At 46.0% G+C, this 18,775-nt stretch overlaps 1 protein-coding gene across 1 annotated transcript; it reads left to right on the forward strand.

Annotated features, from left to right (window-relative positions):
- The first annotated feature begins 264 nt into the window (after positions 1-264).
- On the forward strand, positions 265-17,756 carry LOC144726369 (alpha-N-acetylgalactosaminide alpha-2,6-sialyltransferase 2-like). The gene is made up of 10 exons (XM_078605013.1): positions 265-561; positions 1,495-1,667; positions 5,050-5,314; positions 6,611-6,779; positions 7,757-7,931; positions 9,315-9,453; positions 11,130-11,233; positions 13,669-13,752; positions 15,290-15,389; positions 17,104-17,756. The coding sequence occupies exons 2-10, from the start codon at positions 1,531-1,533 to the stop codon at positions 17,281-17,283; spliced, it is 1,353 nt and encodes a 450-aa protein (XP_078461139.1). The 5' UTR covers positions 265-561; positions 1,495-1,530; the 3' UTR covers positions 17,284-17,756.
- The last annotated feature ends 1,019 nt before the right edge of the window (positions 17,757-18,775 follow it).

Consider the following 18,775-nt stretch of genomic DNA (forward strand, 5'->3'; position numbering starts at 1 on the left):
GTGAATAATTATCCCAGGTATTGAACAGTTACCTATGAAGACGTTTGTCTTTAAAGATCTTCAGAGGTAAGACTTTGTGTTTAGAGGTAACTAGTGGCTTTGAATGTTCATTTTCAAATTACTACCATCAGGTAAAGAAACAGGTGTCGTTATAAACACAATGAATGCGACATTAAGTTGGGTTTGGTTTTGTAACGAGTTAACAGTGTACAGTCAAATGAATGTGATACAGAAATGTAAATAAGGACACACTGATCTATTGCACAATGAACTTTGTACCCGCCTTATATGAATGGCGTCTACAGGTGACTCAATACAACCTTCGTCAGCAGTGCCCGCACACACGACGCACCTCCACTGGCAACAACGCATTCAAAGCGAGGCTTGTGATAGGTGTTCAGTTGAATAGCGATAATTGAATTGGAAAGAATTTGTGGCCAGTTTTTTTTTGTTACTACGGAATGCTGCAAAACCGACGTCAAAGGGATCCCCGTCCAGTCATCGCTTTCTTTCGAAGAGTACCGTGTTAGGTTCTTCACGTTTCGAAAAATACAGTAAAAGGTGAGGGTGCAAGATATATGAGTGAGCGAGTGTGTGTTGGGTTTATGAGAGCTAGCCACTGGAGTAGTTATTTGTACGAAGTACGCGTACCTGAGACTAACACGTAAATGCAATGTTCTGTTGTTTCGTTTGTATGGATTGTCTTTCATAAAAAAACACATGTTTTTATCTTGAATATTAAAGCCTCGTCGTTGCTCAAAGTTTTATAATTCTAGCGGATGTTAAAATTGTCTTTTTTTCTCTACTAATGGAACAAAAATAGTTCCGTTTTAATTTCCAATTAAATTGTTCTTGGTTAATATGACAGCATGAAGTAATTACTTTATACAGCACCTGTCAAAAGTCACATATATAGGCTGCTCAAATGAGCATTGCGATGGTGTTCATATCCTGTTTATAGCTCTGAAGCAATGCTGTAAATTCTACATTCCTCTGGCCGGGGCAAGTCTATTCATTAAACATCCACCTTTTTCTGGAAGACTTTGCTGTTTTTTCCTGGATTTTTCTGTTGCGTGTAGTCACTTTAAGATGTTTCTTGTGCATGTTTTTGTTTGTTGCGGTTGCACCCGATTCAAGAGCCGAATGGCTCACAGGGCTCTTCCTAATAGATGAACTGAACTGAATCTGTTGAGTTCCCAACAAAGTGGTACTCACGGTAGTGACCTCTGTACGGATAACGGGCTGAGTCAACCCCCCAACCGGGATTTGAACTCGTATAACTTTCTGAATGCGAGCCCGCCCGCTCTACCGCTGATCCAGCTGGCTGTCACATCTTCACGGACGTGACAGCATCAGCAGCAGCAGCACCAAATATCCACCGTGCAGAGTTCGTCTACAGCGGACGTGTCCGTTAGAGCGGACCCGGGAGCGGGGAAGTTCACGCCGCCTGTGATGTCTGCGCCGACGTCGAACGCTCTCTTGGTCCTTGTGAAGGACGCGCCATCCACCACGGGTCGGGCCGCAACCGTGATGAGGAACGCGTGGCTGCGTGCCTTCGTGGTGGTGTGCGTGCTCGTGCTGCTGCTGCTGGTGTTCTACATCGCGCAGGACCAGAGCTGGACCGAGTCCTGCGGACGAGGGCACAGCGAGTGGGTGGCACGATCACGGTGAGTTCACACCACGGGGGTGCGAAAACCTCTCCCTCGGCGAGAGGGCCGACTGCGGATTTCGAACACCGTTGGCGGGCCACACGTGGTTTTGTTGCCGTGGATTTCACACCTGATGATGATTGCTTGTGTTGCAGTCGAAACGTCGTGAGAATTTTTATTGATTTATGTTTATATTATTTAATTATTACCCTTCTACGTGACTTTACCGAAAGAACTAAGAATATGGGCCACACGTGGTTTGAGTCCCCACCGCACAACGCACCAGGCACCCGTTTACGCGCTGTTTGACCCAACGGAGGACGTGAGCGGCGTCACGTTCCCCCCGTGCCACCGATGTAAATATCCTTGGCCAGGAATGGAACTCAGTGGGCTGGAATCTGAGTAGGGGAAAGCGAACCACTCGCACCACCGCCTCTCATCTGTGACACACCGACACGCGGCAATTGAACACTGCGTACATCTTCTGTGTATGGCGTGAAACGTGAAATATAACTTTAGCTAAAGCGTTTCGCCTTGTCTGACTCCCCTACATTGCTTATGCTATTGCATACGTGGTGTGGGCAATGAGAAGGGCAATTTGCGTTGACACTATTGATTGATAGACCAGGTGAGAGCCCATTGAAAATGTTTACGGCTTTTGTTTAACTGTCATCCTGGTAACAAAGTGAGAACCATCACCATGGAACAAAAAGCAGCATACCAAGCTGTAACAACTCAACGAAGATAATAGCAATGGTCGCAGTGAAATGTATGGGAAAAATAAACACAGCGAAACGTATGTACTTAACACAGCTACGGTGACGTACAGCCCTTTGCCAATACATTACTGGATGAATGCTCCCCGTACCTTCTCAGACGTGGGGTTTATTTGATGATACTTCACCACACTGGAAATGGAGCCAGCCAGCAAAACTTTGTTTTTCTAATAGAGCATGATGCATGTGAAATGCTTCACTGCATGCATTTTTGTCCCATATACAGGATGATCCGTTTACAGATAGCCCCACATGGGGCTATAAATGACGTCACGCACCTAGGGGGGGGGGGGGGGTCAGACATTTGTGACGATGTGTGACAAGGGGAGGTTTGAGAAATGAGACATCACATCAAAATGCGCAACTTTAAATAAATATAAACAACACGTTCTACTTAATTAAATATACTTTTTAATAAATGTTTTCTCCTACAACATCAGAGTGCAGCGGCACATTAAATACGCACTACAATGACAATAGTTTAAAGCGATTTGAAGCATGTTTTATTTGGGAGGGGGGGGGGGCAGAGCTTTGTGACGTCATATTTGAGGGGGGGGTCTGACTTTTTGTGACGCCGTGTGACGAGGGGGGGGGGGTAAAAAATCGTCCAAAATCGCGTGACGTCATTTATGGACGGCCCCTTAAACGACATTGCATTTGAGAGCCCTTTACGTCTCCCACCAATATGAACAAAGTCATCAACTATTTCGACGGAGGGGCCTTCACTTTCCCAGCATTAAGTCACTTTGTTAAGTACAAAGTACGCGGCGTACATTGGACATCGGTGGAGTGTCTAGAGATGGATCGCCATGTGCTCTCGTGTCAACTTCAATGCCCTCCACCAGCCCCCACGCCCCCCCCACCGCCAAAATTCATAAATCGTTGATCTCGTCTCCTTTTTAACCATCTCCATTGGAGTGTTTTTCTTTTTTTTCCGTCTCCTTTGAACAGTTTTGTTCGCAGCATTGGACTCAATGTAGCGTCCGGAATATATTCATTTGCGCAGGATATAAACAATTGATTCTCACCCGAGAGATTCGATGCGCGCTCATCGTGATCGGTGATCTTGGCGATCGTAATCGATGAGCTGGTGGATTGTTGCACGCCGAATATTTATCCGGTTGTTCGCGAACACAAGGCAGATCTGAAACACGGCAGAACCAATACCTCTGCCGTGGCTGACCATTGTTTTCACGCTGTGGGCTCGCATGATATTGTTTTTTCCGAGACCAAGGTTCTCGGCAAACCTAGGGGCTACTTTCAAAGGTTTGTTCATGAAGCCATCCAGATATATGAACATAGATAGACATAACTTCAACCGAGAAGCTGGATACAAATTGAGAAATCATTGGAAGGATGTAATTAACCAGGTAAAACCTTAACAGTTTATGGTTGTTCCATCATATCTGCCGGGTATTAGTCTGTTTTTCCGAGTTAATTCCCCCCCCCCTCGCATCCCCAGCGTTTGACATTGCTGCTGCATTGGCATTGCTGCTGTATTGGCATTGCTGCTACATTGGCATTGCTGCTGCATTGGCATTGCTGCTGCATTGGCATTGTTGCTGCATTGGCATTGTTGCTGCATTGGCATTGCTGCTGCATTGGCATTGCTGCTGCATTGGCATTGCTGCTGCATTGGCATTGCTGCTGCATTGGCATTGTTGCTGCATTGGCATTGCTGCTGCATTGGCATTGCTGCTGCATTGGCATTGTTGCTGCATTGGCATTGTTGCTGCATTGGCATTGCTGCTGCATTGGCATTGCTGCTGCATTGGCATTGCTGCTGCATTGGCATTGCTGCTGCATTGGCATTGTTGCTGCATTGGCATTGCTGCTGCATTGGCATTGTTGCTGCATTGGCATTGTTGCTGCATTGGCATTGTTGCTGCATTGGCATTGTTGCTGCATTGGCATTGTTGCTGCATTGGCATTGCTGCTGCATTGGCATTGCTGCTGCATTGGCATTGCTGCTGCATTGGCATTGCTGCTGCATTGGCATTGCTGCTACATTGGCATTGCTGCTGCATTGGCATTGCTGCTGCATTGGCATTGTTGCTGCATTGGCATTGCTGCTGCATTGGCATTGCTGCTGCATTGGCATTGCTGCTGCATTGGCATTGTTGCTGCATTGGCATTGCTGCTGCATTGGCATTGCTGCTGCATTGGCATTGCTGCTGCATTGGCATTGCTGCTGCATTGGCATTGCTGCTGCATTGGCATTGCTGCTGCATTGGCATTGCTGCTGCATTGGCATTGCTGCTGCATTGGCATTGCTGCTGCATTGGCATTGTTGCTGCATTGGCACTCGTGCACCGCTCGTGCTTCTGCTGTTGTTGGTGGTGCACTTGGGCTACGCTCATCCCCAAATCCCTTATAAACAGTTTGCCTTTAGAGGCTGACTCCTTTACCTGATGACGACCGCTTGTGTTGCGATCGAAACGTCGAGATTTCTTTTATTTTATTTCCAACTACGTGACTTTACCGAAAGAACCAAAGAGTATTTATCGGGTTCACATCGCAACGCCCGTCTCACGTTCTTCCAACCCGAAGGCTGCGTTTTGAAGACGCGCGGCGTCGTCTCGTTGACTCGCTCCTCACAAACGATGTTTTTTTCCACGACGCAGTTGTTACCTGGCGCCCCTCGTGACCTGGGGTCGGATTCTCCCGCCAAAACCAACGGGCACGGACGCGCCGGCGGCGGCGGCGGTTGCCCCCTCAACCGCGGAGCCCGCGGCGGCGGCGACGGCGGCGGCGGCGACGACCCCGACGGCGTGGGACCCGGACCGCGGCGAGAGCGTCGACTCGACTGTCAAGGAGTGGCTCCGCGCGAAGGGGAAGAGCGGCGACGACGACGACGATTACCGTCTGGAGGCGAACAAATTCGCGGCGGTGAGCTCGCCGGCTAACGAGGAGGGGCGGTCGTCACGGCGGCTACGCCGTGCGGAGCTTGCTGCCGGTCGGATTCCCTCCGCAACGCCGGCCGTGACTTGAGGTTGGGTGGTGAGGGGTGAGGAATGATGGTAACGGGGACGCGACAGCTATCGTGATGATGGAAGACAGAAGGATTTGTAAGGAAGGCGAAGTGTCATGTAGTTGCGTTGTTGTTGTTGTTATTATTGGAGACGTACCCTAGAGAAAGCCGGTCGAATTGATCAAAGAAAAGTTCAGAAAATTGACGACAAAAAATTTGCACTAAAAGCGTTTCCCTTTCAAGACAAAGATGTATTTTACCGGTGCATCGTGTTGTCACACATCATGTCACACGTCACAACGCAGCTTGGAACGTAACATTTTTATTATTACGACCGCTAATTGAATACCTCCGAGGTCAAACGATATTGGAAAGAGTTACGGACTACACGCGTCAATGCGTGATCGCTGACGACCACGGCCATGAATAACGGGTTCGAGTGCAAAGGAGCCAGCAGCCGAGAGCAAGCGTCAGTACAGGCCGCTGGTCAATCCACTGCTGGATGAGGGCCTCCCCACACCGTGTCAGTCATGAGATGGGGGATTGTACTTGACCACGGTGGCCAGCGCAGGCTGGTGAAGGTGAGGGACGTAGATGCACCGCTCTTTACTGACCACACCGTTGCCCCCACAGCTCCTTATGCCACCCGTGTTTTGCGCATGGTGGTAACCCATCCCAGCACTTATCCAGGCTCGAACCTGCTTAGCTTCTGAGATCCAGCAAGAGTCGGGAGCAGTACAGCAACATCGTGCAAAATGCACTCTGCACTGTCTTGGTTGATTGTGGGTACTACGCGCTGTGTATTGTCACGTGCGTACAGTGACTGGAGGTGCATCTCAGAGTTCATGGCTTGGAAGTTGGTGGATCATGCCAACATCACAATGTGCATTAGGACACCGGCATGGAAGAAAAAAAAGCTCAATTCGGAAATTGGATAAACCTTCGAAGCGAGACCCTCTTGCAGAGGAGTCATGAGACTCCGTTCAAGTTAAGGATTCATTTTTTCAATACAGTTGCTGAGCATAGGCCTATAAGCCCAGAACGCCACGTGGCCAGCAACAAACAGCACTATTGAAAGTGTAATACAGAAAGGAGAATCTCCACCCCCCCCCTCCACTGTGGTGTGGATAAAAGGTGCTCTCTCTTAGCCCTTATTCAGATACTATCTCCCTTGTGGATGCCAGCGTAACCTATTGTGGATTTTATTGACTTAGAACTGCGGACGCAGCCTGCGCGGGGTGACTGCTGCAGACCAAACCCTCAAGTCCGTATTCCGATTCGACCTTCCCGTGCTTCTGTGGAGCGACCACATCACCGCCGGTGAATTCGAGCGCCTGAGCAATTACCGCACTCCCTACGGCTGGAAAGGGATGAACTGGACTGGTAAGAGCGAGCCGTTGCAAATGTTTCGTCTGTTGCGTTGATTGTTTCGTCGGTTTTTTTTCTTTCTCTCCTTCCATTTGCGCTGTCGCCGTCGTGTCGTGAGAAGACGTTGCCCGATCAGGACTCTCAGAGAGAGGTTGAGGGGTGGGGGGGGCATCGCTCCCACGTTAGACAATTGCCAGCCGGAGTAGCTACCACAGAACGACTTCTCTGAGCCCTTCAAGTGATATTCTATGGGATGAAGTACTTTCCCATATGCGATGTTACACAGGACTGTTTGTCACCTGGCAATCTGATCTTTTTTCGAATTCTCGGTGTTAAAAATGTACTTAACATGATGGCGTTTTTGTTTGTGTGCAGTCATTGGTGACCGGCCTGAGAGCACCAACTCGCGATACTTTTGAGTTCACTGTCGGCTAAAAACGCCAAATTCAAACCCAGGTTCTGAGCGGTGCCAAGTTCAGCGATCTGACCTCTGAGCCACCCAGCCAACGCATCATTCCTGTTTAATAAATATAGTTATATTTCTGGTGCCAGCTGTACCACCTTCCAGCCCCCTAGCTTCGGGGGCTGGAACACTGACCGTGTTGTGCCCACCCTGAGTTTTCGTACGCTGCCCCCTTCGCACGTACGTATGTTGAACTTCTTTCGCACCGTACATAGCCAACCATCGTGCTAATCGGAGGTGCACGATTTAGCACGGTGGGCTATACAGCGTGACCTTTAAAACAAGGTCAACTATCTTCTTGGTTCTTTCGGTAAAGTCACGTAGAAGGGAAATAATAAAATAATAAAAAGTTAACATAATAAAATAAATTTTATTTTTATTCTTTTATTATTTCCCTTCTACGTGACTTTACCGAAAGAACCAAGAAGATGAATCCCTGCAGTCACGAAAGCTTTAAATCGAAAGGTCAACTATATATGGCCGCCGTCTCGCCTGCTTCCCCCCCCCCCCGCCCGTTTCGATCACGCAGACTTGGAGGAGGCAAAGGAGGCCCTGGGGCGGCCCGAGCACCGTGAGATGTTCGACGTGACGACGCGAGAACGCGGGCCGACGGCGTGCGTGCGCTGCGCCGTCGTGGGGAACGGAGGCATCCTTGCCGGCTCGGGCAAGGGCGAGGAGATCGACGCTCATGACCACGTGTTCAGGTAGGAGCCGCTGTGAGCGATGTTCGAGCGTCGTCGCGGTTAGGGTCGTTGATCGTTGATCGGTAATTGTTTCTATGGAATTCATTGGATCGACGGTCGGATCCAGTTCAATCTCGAGCAACGGTTCAAGTTCATTTATTAGGTATAGCCCTGTGAGCCATTCGGCTCTTGAATCGGGTGCAACCGCAACAAAAACATGTGACTAAGTGCAAACAGAAAATCCAAGAAAAGACAGCAAAATATCGCAGAAAAAAACACCGTACACCAACGCTGTCTGCAAAAATCCCAGTGGGATGCAAGTCAAACAACAACAACAACCATAAGACAATTTAGATTAAGGCAATCAGTCTATCTCTGTACTACAACAAACAAACATGGCTAAACCAATACACTTTTCGAAATCACCAAAATAAAGCCATGAAAGCAATGAAAAAAGCAATCATATGAACTGTGAACCGATCGGCGCACGCGAACGCGATCGGTGGTCAGCGGCAGTCAATCAAGAGGTACTGTCGGCAGGGCTCATCGGTCTCCGCGTGGTGCTCTTGAACGGACAAAGATCCCCTCCATATAGCCTCAACAGACTTTTGGGGCAAGTGCTGTTAGTGAGCACCTATAAAGGCCAGCACGGTACACGACGGGGGGTGGGTGGCCAGCACCACGCCTGACCAGCTTTGAATGACCACCTTTGAATGACCACCTTTGAACAGACACACAAACACGCGGGGCTTTGCTGTTATATATATATATTTTTTTATTGTTAAGATATTCCAATGGTGCTGTTTGTTGCTTGTTGCTCAATGCGCTGAGCCTTTGGGCCTGTGCTCAGCAACCGTGATAAAACAGAAGCCCTCTGCAAACGACGAAGTGAGCTTCGACTCCGTGAAAATCCATGCAGTGATCCAAACTCACAAAAACTAAGGCCTCAATGAAAGAGTAAATGGGTAATACAAAAACACACACAATACAAAGTGCACATAAACTAGGCTATTAAATGTTTACCTACATAGAATGTGGTTGAAGACAGGGAATGCACCATTGTATTTTTTTAAATTGTTTCTTGAAGTAATTGGGCACTTAGAAGACTAGCAGCGTGCATGTAAGACATTTTATTTTAACGTACCCTTTTATTGTGCCACCAGCGGATGATCATGAGTCGTACGGTACAAGTTCACATTTCCGACCAACGGATATCGAATTAACCGCCCGCACCCAATGCAGAATTTGTGGACGGTTGTACGGATCATTCTGTTTCCATCTTCAAAACCCCTGGCCTTTGCACGACATCCGCCTGTGCGTGCGTCCGCTGCGAGTCGGGTACGCGGCGTTGTACTGCTGCGTGCACGATGCGTCCGGGTGACTGTGTGTGTGTGTGTGCATCAGGGTGAACGGCGCCATAACAGCTAATTTTGAAAAAGACGTCGGAACAAGAACCTCGTTCTACTTTTTTTCGACAAACACCTTGGCAAACTCGATGGCCGCATACAAGCATTTCGGGTTCAAACACCCGCCGTGGTCAAAGGTAACTCTTCCCCCCTCCTGGCCACACAGTCGCCCGCTTCATGCACGTGAGCGATTTACAGGGCAATAGACATCAGACGGAAGCTTGTGTTGCCTCCGAAACGTCGTGATTTTTATTTTATTTTACTTTTATTAATTTGAATTTTTTACCTACGTGACTTTACTGAAAAAACCTAAGAATATCAGACATCTTATTTAACCCTTTCCCGTTCCGAGACATCCGCAAGTTGCAGGGTGGGGGTCCCGCTTATCGCTGAATCTCGGAATGCATAAGTGGTTAGCACTAATTTTATTTATAGAGGCGTAGCACGCTGCTTTTAAGGACATTGTACTCATCGCAGAGAACTGTGACGACACGACCGCACTTTATGATAGCCGGTGCCAAACTGTGCCACGCTCTCTCCCGCAAGGCCTCTTACTTCTGATTTCTTCCGGAATCGGAGGAAAAACTCTCCGTCGTCATCGTAACTCTCACGTACATCATCGGAATGGGAAATGGTTCAGCTGAAAGAGTCCGATGAGTTACGAAGCTCGTTTCCACAGGGGGTCCAGCCCAAGCTCGGTTCGGCAATGGTGGAGATAAATGAAACAATCTGATTATAATCAGTGAGTTTTTGCTCCCAAGTTTACCCCACGACCCCTTAGTACCCCCCTCATAACCGCCACCGTTACTGTTCTCTCTTCATAATTTCATTACGTGGCTTTTACTCATGCCCCATTCATTCAATCCATTCATCATTTCCTGTCATAAATTTCGCTTTTACTGAATTCGCGCATCACCGAATTGCCCATTGTTTCCTCTTATCAATTTCATTCATCTCATCTCCACCATTACATTAATATGTTGATACTGGTAGGAACCGCCAGGTTACACCAGCCCACATGGGATTATTGTGTCCGTTGTGCAGGGAGGGGCTGGGTGGGGAGGGTGGGGAGGGACTGGGTGGGGAAAGTGGGGCAGGGTGGGGGGTGGGAGGGGTGGGGCTTGGTGGGGAGGGGCTGGTCACCCCGTGGTGCCCTTATAAAACTCAACGTTTAACCTACTCACGCCGGCTTGTGCCCGCCCTCACAGTCGGGCATATTTGCGGAATACACCACGCTGTCGTTGACCCTGGCCATTGACCGAGCAACCCAACGTTCCTACCAGCTCCCTCCGCAGGAATGTGTTTTTGTGTAAGGCGCTTTGAACAAGGCGCAATATAAATTCTATCAAGATAACATTATATATAAAGCCTATGTGTAAATGTATATGCTTGTTTGTTTACACATTAGTGCATACGTATTGAAAGTTTCTGTAGCTTAAATGTAATTGTACGATGGTTCAGTATAAAAATAATCCGCCCGAGCCGATTTACACTAGAACGTACATTTATATTTCAGTTACACAAACATTAAACAGTGTGGTCTCTAACTTAAATGTAATTGTACTATGATCATTTAATTGTACTATGATCATTCTTTAATATACATTTATTTCTGCATCGTATTTTCTATATCTCACGTGATACAGTTGCTTTTGGCCCTGATTTATGTTTTGTTTGATCGCTGCATTTCATCTGTGATTTTGCAAATGAGATCTTATATTGTGGTCTATCGAGTCCTCATCTGCTTTCAACGATATAACTTGATTCTGAGCCCCCAAACTCTCTGTGCCAACCCCCGATCTGTGTTCCTCAGGAAACCAGGTACGTGTTTGTGCCGTGCGGGCATCAGGATTATTACATGGTGACGGCCGCTGTGAAGGGTGTGAGCGTGTCCAAGGGCCCTAAGAAATACCAGAGGTGGGTGGATCACGACACTGCTGCGACTACTCTAATTTTTAAATCCTTTATATTAAGTTCACTTGCGTGCTTGCTTGCTTGCTTAGGACCGTGCAAATCTTTCGGTCGTTTTTAACCCACTTCCCGTGCTCCAATCGAGCTGACATTTTGCACACAGACTCGTTGTGCGTGACAATGCATTTTCGTGAAAAAATGTTTCCAAAATTTTACACGGTTTAGGGAAAAATAAATAAATATTTAATTCCCAATTGCTTAATGCTGCCAGACAATCATCTGACCCATAGGTGGCAGCCATCTCAAGCCAGAGGACGAGAGGACTCTAGCCGCCCCGATGCCACGCATATAAAGGATTTATAGTGAAAAACTTTGTTTTTACGGGTTAATTTTTTACGCTGGCACATCTGAACCATGCCAACAGAGCCCTCCATCCAGTTGAACACGTTGGCTTTCACGACCAACATGATCCATAATACAGTACTCTTAGTTCTTTCGGTAAAGTGACGTAGGTAAAAAATGAAATTAAAATTAATAAAAAAATAAAAACAATAAAATCACGACGTTTTGGAGGCAACACAAGCTTCCGTCTTCAGGTGAAACTGTCACAGCCAGGAAGGGCCGCGGGAGAGGAGGAGTTGTGAGATGGTCAGTACTGCTGCTGGAACTGAGCCTTTGTAATGTAGATTTTTTATAAATTTTTATTTCATTTTTTACCTACGTGACTTTACCGAAAGAACTAAGAGTATGAATCCTTGCAGTCACGAAAGCTTCAAATCTAGAAATAAATTATCCATAATGGAGTTTTTGTTGGGATAGCAGATCGATGTGCTGAACTTGTAGCGAAATAATAAAAATTAAACATAATAAAATAATTCTCACGACGTTTCGGCCACAACGCGAGCAGCCGTCCTCAGGTGAAGAACAGGTCTGTCGGAAAGACGCTGACCGAAACGTCGTGAGAATTGTATTATTTTATTATGTTTTATTTTATTATTTTATTATCTCCCTTCTACGTGACTTTACCGAAAGAACCAAGAAGATGAATCCCTGCAGTCACGAAAGCTTTATATCGAAATTTAGGTACAAGATACTGCATGTCCTTTTGGCCTCACGTGACTTTGGCTCGCCGTAGGTTTAAATGGGTTCTCGCATTTTGACCTCGGTCACTTAGTCCGGTTGAGGCTGGCGTCAATACTGGCATGTTTAACCAGAGTTTCAATGCTTGGAGGTGAAAGCTCCGCCGCTTATGAAGGTCGCCGTGATATATGATCGCGTTAGTTTTAGGAAAAGTGTTGTTCTATAGGCTGAAGGTAAATATTTGCTTGAGTTCCACTTCAATACAATAAGTAGAGTCAGCCCAGTACATTAAATCTGTAGTTAAACAGTGCAACTTTACACTGTCATTGTTAACCGTGGGTTTTTCCATTCCACACGGACCGCAACAAAGAGGAATTCAAGTTCGCGTGTGGTTCGCGAGCTCCTTACTCTGTAATAAAGTCACTTTAGATCTATATATTTTTTCTCTGATTGGCTAGATGTGGGGGGGGGGGGTCGCATGGTTTCTGATGGCAACACGGATGTAAACATGTAACATGACAGAATGTTTTTCCTCTGCGACAGCGTGGATGTGTTCTATAAGAAAACAACATTAATCTATCTTTATAAATGTAAATAACCCACTCGCCTTGGTTGTCCACCTAGAACAGGGGTCAGCAACCAACATAACAAGATGAGAACTTTTTTGCGAATTCAGTAAAAAAACTCATCAAGAGTCGCAATTGTATGTAAATAACATCACGGAGCAATCCTTCAAGCGTCGCATGCAGCTCCAGAGCTACAGGTTACCACCGACCCCTGACCTTAGCACCAGCAAACAGGTTGCTAAAACAGCGAATATACAAATAGACTCTCTCCGTAAGCGATTCTTCCACACGACGATGAGCTCTCACTGACTCAAGAATCACTGTTGATCATCATTACATACCTGTACAACCTTCAAAGAATGCAACGCAATTACACGCAGAGAATTTGCACCCTTTAAGTTGGGCCATAGGCCACGACCATTCCTGTCATGCTCAAGAGCTCCAATAAAAGTAAATCTTATATATGACCAACAAACCGTGTTGATATCTGGCCTAACACAGCCTATAATGGTTTTCGTGTCACGTATACATGTATATCTTCCGTGGTTTATCGGTGTCAATTTTGTTCTTGGATTACCTGTCCTATTGCTCCTTATTGGAAATTACTATTTAAGATGTGACTTTGCTACACCTCAGACCTGGATCAGAGAATGCAATTATTGGGTGAAATGTCCCGTGGCTTGCTGCAGTTGTCTTTATCGGGTGCCAGAGCCTCGCATTATGTCTGTCGCCGGACGATCATTGTGCAATTTATATTCACAAAGAATTCACACCTCGGTGTTTTCACTCTTGCAGTCCTCCCACGTATTTTGGGACAGAAGATGTAAAAAAGAAAGTTAAAATGCTCCATCCTGATTTTCTGCGATACCTGAAAAACAAGTAAGTGTATGGCTCTCTTCTTCTTCTTAATCATAAAAGGGGTCAATTATATTTATTTAACAGATTATTTTAATGTAAGTTAGGGTCTTAACATAATCATGGCCAATGCTGATGATGACACCACACCTTGCCATCACTCATCTCCTTCTCGCAGATCCCATATTTTCTGTCAAGTCAACAAGTGACCCTCAAAGTCCTCTCTCTTACTCTCTCCCACCAACTGGCGTTAGGTTTTGCCCATGGTTCACGACCTCTGGGTGTTCTCTCCAATACCTGTCTAGGCAATCTGCCCTCCTCCATCCTACACACGTGTCCCGCTCGTCGAAACCTCCGTTGCCTGATTACACCCATCGCACTTTGTTGCACAGTTCAATTCCGAACTGCCAAGTTGCTTGCCCCACCATTCTATGAAACACCTCGAATCCACTGCACGCATCTGTATTCAAATGCGAGGCGTTCATATTCTGGTTTCTTCGTTAACATTCCAACTCCGTCACCCGTTACAGTAGCACGGATGTTATTTTTATATTAATCGCAGCCCTTTGACAATCGACCGTTTGTTTAAGGCCTCCCTGTGCCATGTCGGACATGTTTTTTTTTTACCCAACTCCACATTGATCAGTGCAGATTGAAGGGGGGAGGGGACCCTGGACCAGTTCAAATATCGCCTACCACTGATGTTAGCCATGGCTGGGAATCGAACAAAATTTTTACTGGATTTATAGCACAATGCTACCACTCCACCCCACCACTCTTTACTCTCGACTAATGCTTCTAAGTGTCCCTCCACATCAGCTTCCTGTGTAATTCCTGTCCGCGATCAACTCCATTGCGCAGTGCGCTACTGACTCACCGCTTATTAATTGGCTGATAACATCTTAATAGATGGAGGACCGCAGAGCATCAGGGGGGGGGGTTTGGCGCCGTCTCACTGGCTGCGCTTTCCCGCTTGTATATGTGGTCTTCCTTGTGCCTCTAAAGTCATTCTGTCTTTCACTCTCTTCGACTGTGAGCGAATACTGTGTGGCGGGTTACAAGTTGAATTGATTGCTACTATAGCACTGTTGCCCTTCCCATGATGATTTTGAAAGCCGTATGTGATGTAAACATTGTGATGAGTTTCCAGATGTATCTTGAAATGCAAAACTGTATCGTAATATTCATATTCTTGGTTATTTCGGTAAAGTCACGTAGATAAAAAACAAAAATCTAAATTTAAAGCTAAAAATCCACGACGTATAGTAATGTAAAAAGGCACAGACGATAAATATGAATGCGATACATTGATATAAATAAGATACAGTAATGGGTTTAAAAACTTAATTTAATGACTTTTGAATACACAAAGTGCGCTCGTGTTTTATTGTATGCTATGCTCTATAGCTGTGGTTATGTATGGAATGTATATGTTGGAGTTGCATGTGCAGTTAAAATGTGTACCGTAACACCAGCGCACAACGGCTTACTTTTAATTAAGTCGCGTGGTTTGTTAATGTTAACTATGAACAACATGCACACCCCTGCCCATGGACCACAGCTTCCTCCCATCCACAATTTTACAAACTCGATTCAAGGAACTTTACAGACCAAGTACTGGAGCCATTGCTCTGCTCACTGCCCTGCACACCTGCGATCAGGTACGGCGGTTAAGGCTGGTTCCCACCTACCAACACCGCATCACCAAGCACACGTTTACGACCTTTTCAACGCTTTCCACCTTAAGGTTGAAAGCTTCATTATTACGGTTTTATGAGTCAAGTCATGGAAAGAGTGCGTCGTAATCTCTCCTCTATCTGACACAGACAATTAATAAAAGTGCCACGTGAACAAACGTGCAACATTTATTACTGCCTCAGCATCCAAGTGTTGTTTTTGGAGAGTAATTTCACAATATTTAAATTGGTATGACCTTTTTGTTTACATTTTAGTTTCAAATAAATAAAAAAAATTGTTTAAATTGGTACGACGTTTTTGCTGAAGAATACATCAAGCATCATCAGGCTAACAGCTCGGATTTCCAGTGAAAGGAGCTTCCTGATCCAGGTCCTGCTATAATATGAAGGTTTAGTTGCTAGTTCAGGACAATAACCTGAGCGCACTGGTCACATTTATCAAATTGTTGCTGGTGCCCTCCCTGGTAGAGCCGGTATGGAGCTTTGTTGTCTCGTTGCAGACTAGGAACGTCCGTTCTCTTTGGTTTTTTCGGTAAAGTCACGTAGGTAAAAAAATAAATTAAATCACGACGTTTCGGAGGCAACACAAGCTTCCGTCTTCAGGTGGAACCGTCACAGCAAAATTACTGTATCACTTGATACAGACGGAAGCTTGTGTTGCCTCCGAAACGTGATTTTATTTATTTAAAATTTTTACCTACGTGACTTTACCGAAAAAACCCAAAGAGTATGAATCGTTGCAGTCACGAAAACTTCAAATCTAGAATTAGGAACGTCCAGTTCTTATCACTAATTAAATACTTTCGAGGACAATCATGCATATTCAGGATTTTTCTTACTTGGTAAAGCTCTAAGCTTTAACTAACTGTAGTCTAATTACAGGAAGGGAATTTGGTGTAGACTCTATTAAAGACTGATGCCCCTATTTTAACTTGAGATGTTACGGACATGTATTTTTTCTCGATTTAAAGCTTTCGTGACTGCAGGGATTAATATTCTTGGTTCGTTCGGTGAAGTCACGTAGAAGAGAAATAATAAAATAAAATATTTTATTGCTGTGGTTTTCACACCTGGTGATGATTGCTTGTGTTGCAATCGAAACGTCGTGAGAATATTATTGTTTTATTTTTATTATTTTATTATTACCTTTCTACGTGACTTTACCGAAAGAACCAAGAATATGTATTATCTCGTTTGCAAGGGAGACTGCAGTGCCTGCTAATACTCAAGCGACCATAATTAATGTACTCTATATGCAAAAATAATTGTCAAACATTGGAATTAAACCAGCAGACAAGAGCGGAATTTGCCAAATTATAAAATAGGATTTTACATATCCATTTTGAAGTACTGTCCACTGCACCCATTGAGAATTCTCTGCATTGGGGTCCATGTGATGTGGGAATTGAACCGACAGTCATTTTGACATTATTATTCACCCTCCTATTGCCTACTCAAATTGATTTGTGGATCTTCCTGTTATCCATAAGACAATGCATCCTGTTATCCGTGCTCACCTTCAAATAAGAGTGGTAAACTCAGAGGTTATGAAAAATTCATCCTGTTATGTATTTGAATTTATTAGCACGGATACAAAAATAAAGTGCATGGATAATTGGATCTGCTAATAGCATATCCAATAATTAATTCAAGTCATAATTAGGGTCTTCAATTGCAGGTTTCTGCATACGGATTCATCACCAGCAACTACAACAGTTTTCCCGACCACTACTTCGATCCAATCCAGCAGCTTATCTTCTATGTCAACCATGACATGAACTTCGAGAGGATGTTGTGGAAGATGCTTCGAAAGCTCAGGGTCATGACCCTGTATCAGCGTAGGACAGCCAAGGACTGAGATGGCCTCTGCAGGAGTCGGGAAGAGCGTCGTCCTAGCTGGTAGAATTTTAGAAAAATATGAAAGAGTTCTTGAAATAGTTTAAAGCAGAATCAGTGCAGGTTACTGAAGTTTCTGAGACTCTTTATGTAAACTAGAAACTATCTTTTATTATTTTACCAGGTAAGGCCCACTGAGCTATGAAGCTCTTTTCAGAAGCAACCTGGCCACAAATGATAGCGCAACAAAGTGGCTCATCATGTGGAAATGTACAGCAGCCAAATACTTTAAACGCATGTTGCTAAATCTGGAGGGAAACACCGGAGTACCTGGAGAAAAATCCACGTGACCACGGGGAGAGAGCATTCAAACTCCAAATATACAGACACAGAGTTGGAGTCGAACCCCCAATCTCCTATATACCGGGTGACGTAGATGTATGAGAGCAACGAGCAGCAACCTGTGAATATTTGTTCACTAAAGTTCCCACGCTTATATATGTAGTAACGCTCACGACTCGTTCACACCGGAGTTGGAGGCACACTTGTTTATTTAACACCAACGTTGTGACATACACAATTGAGGGGGTATCGGCCCCCTCACCCGTCTATCTGAGGACACACCTCTCTAGCTAACCCTAGCCTGCCTCTGAGTCCTCCACTAATGGGCTAGGGGAGGCTATCTTGGCCCGACACTGGTCAGTCGGGTCCGGTACCCAGAGTCCAGACCAGCACTGGCTCTGGCTCTGGTACCACGCCACTGGCTCGAGCCTGCGCGGTCCTGATAAGGACGGCGTACCAGGGGGAGTCCAGGGCTCTATCTCAGACGTCTTCCGCCTCCTCTTCTTTAGCTAAACATCACTCCCGAGCCCTTCGATACATTCCCCTTTTATACCCAACCCCTCCCTGAGGGGTGGGGCCCCGGGGGATCATAACGACCGAATCGACCCCCCAGGGTGTCTGGCGCGGACGTCGCAGAGGGCACCTGCTTGTGCACACATGTAGCCCCGCCTACTGTGTTTGTTTACCATAGGCTGCCATGCATAACGGGCTCTCTCTCTAACACCCCTACATCACTCCCCCCCGCATAGCATGCAGCCGTCCCGGCTGCCAACATACAAAAATTTGACAATAAAGGTGCCTTCACCCCCTGACCGCGCGTGTGCCTCACTATTTTTGAACAATAACAGGAACCAGAACAAGAACGCAACAACAAGATGAGAAACAACCCGACGCACCCCCCCCCGAATAAATACGAATTCCGTAAAAAAAACAGCCTATATACAATCAGCAGGGAACCCACCACGCACACACAACACACGGTGAACCCAACATATGTACATCCGAGGAGCGGGGAACACACCACCCACACAACACCCAATAAACACAACAGCTATGTACACATTTTCCGGCCTCACAACAGTTTGCGCATTTTAGCGCGCGTCCTTGCAGCGGGACCCTCGCACGGGGTAACCCCGCGTGGCGGACCATCAGGTGGCGACTGTCCGTCTTGG

Source organism: Lampetra planeri, chromosome 23 (genome assembly GCF_965212315.1).
Source record: "Lampetra planeri chromosome 23, kcLamPlan1.2.h2, whole genome shotgun sequence".
NCBI lineage: Eukaryota > Metazoa > Chordata > Hyperoartia > Petromyzontiformes > Petromyzontidae > Lampetra > Lampetra planeri.

Bases quoted from the DNA above. Each gene is read 5' to 3' on its own strand.
- LOC144726369 (XM_078605013.1), top strand. From the start codon at position 1,531: ATGAGGAACGCGTGGCTGCGTGCCTTCGTGGTGGTGTGCGTGCTCGTG. The intron at 1,668-5,049 runs GTGAGTTCACAC...TCCACGACGCAG, and splicing joins GAGTGGGTGGCACGATCACG to TTGTTACCTGGCGCCCCTCG. The intron at 15,390-17,103 runs GTACGGCGGTTA...CTTCAATTGCAG, and splicing joins CCCTGCACACCTGCGATCAG to GTTTCTGCATACGGATTCAT.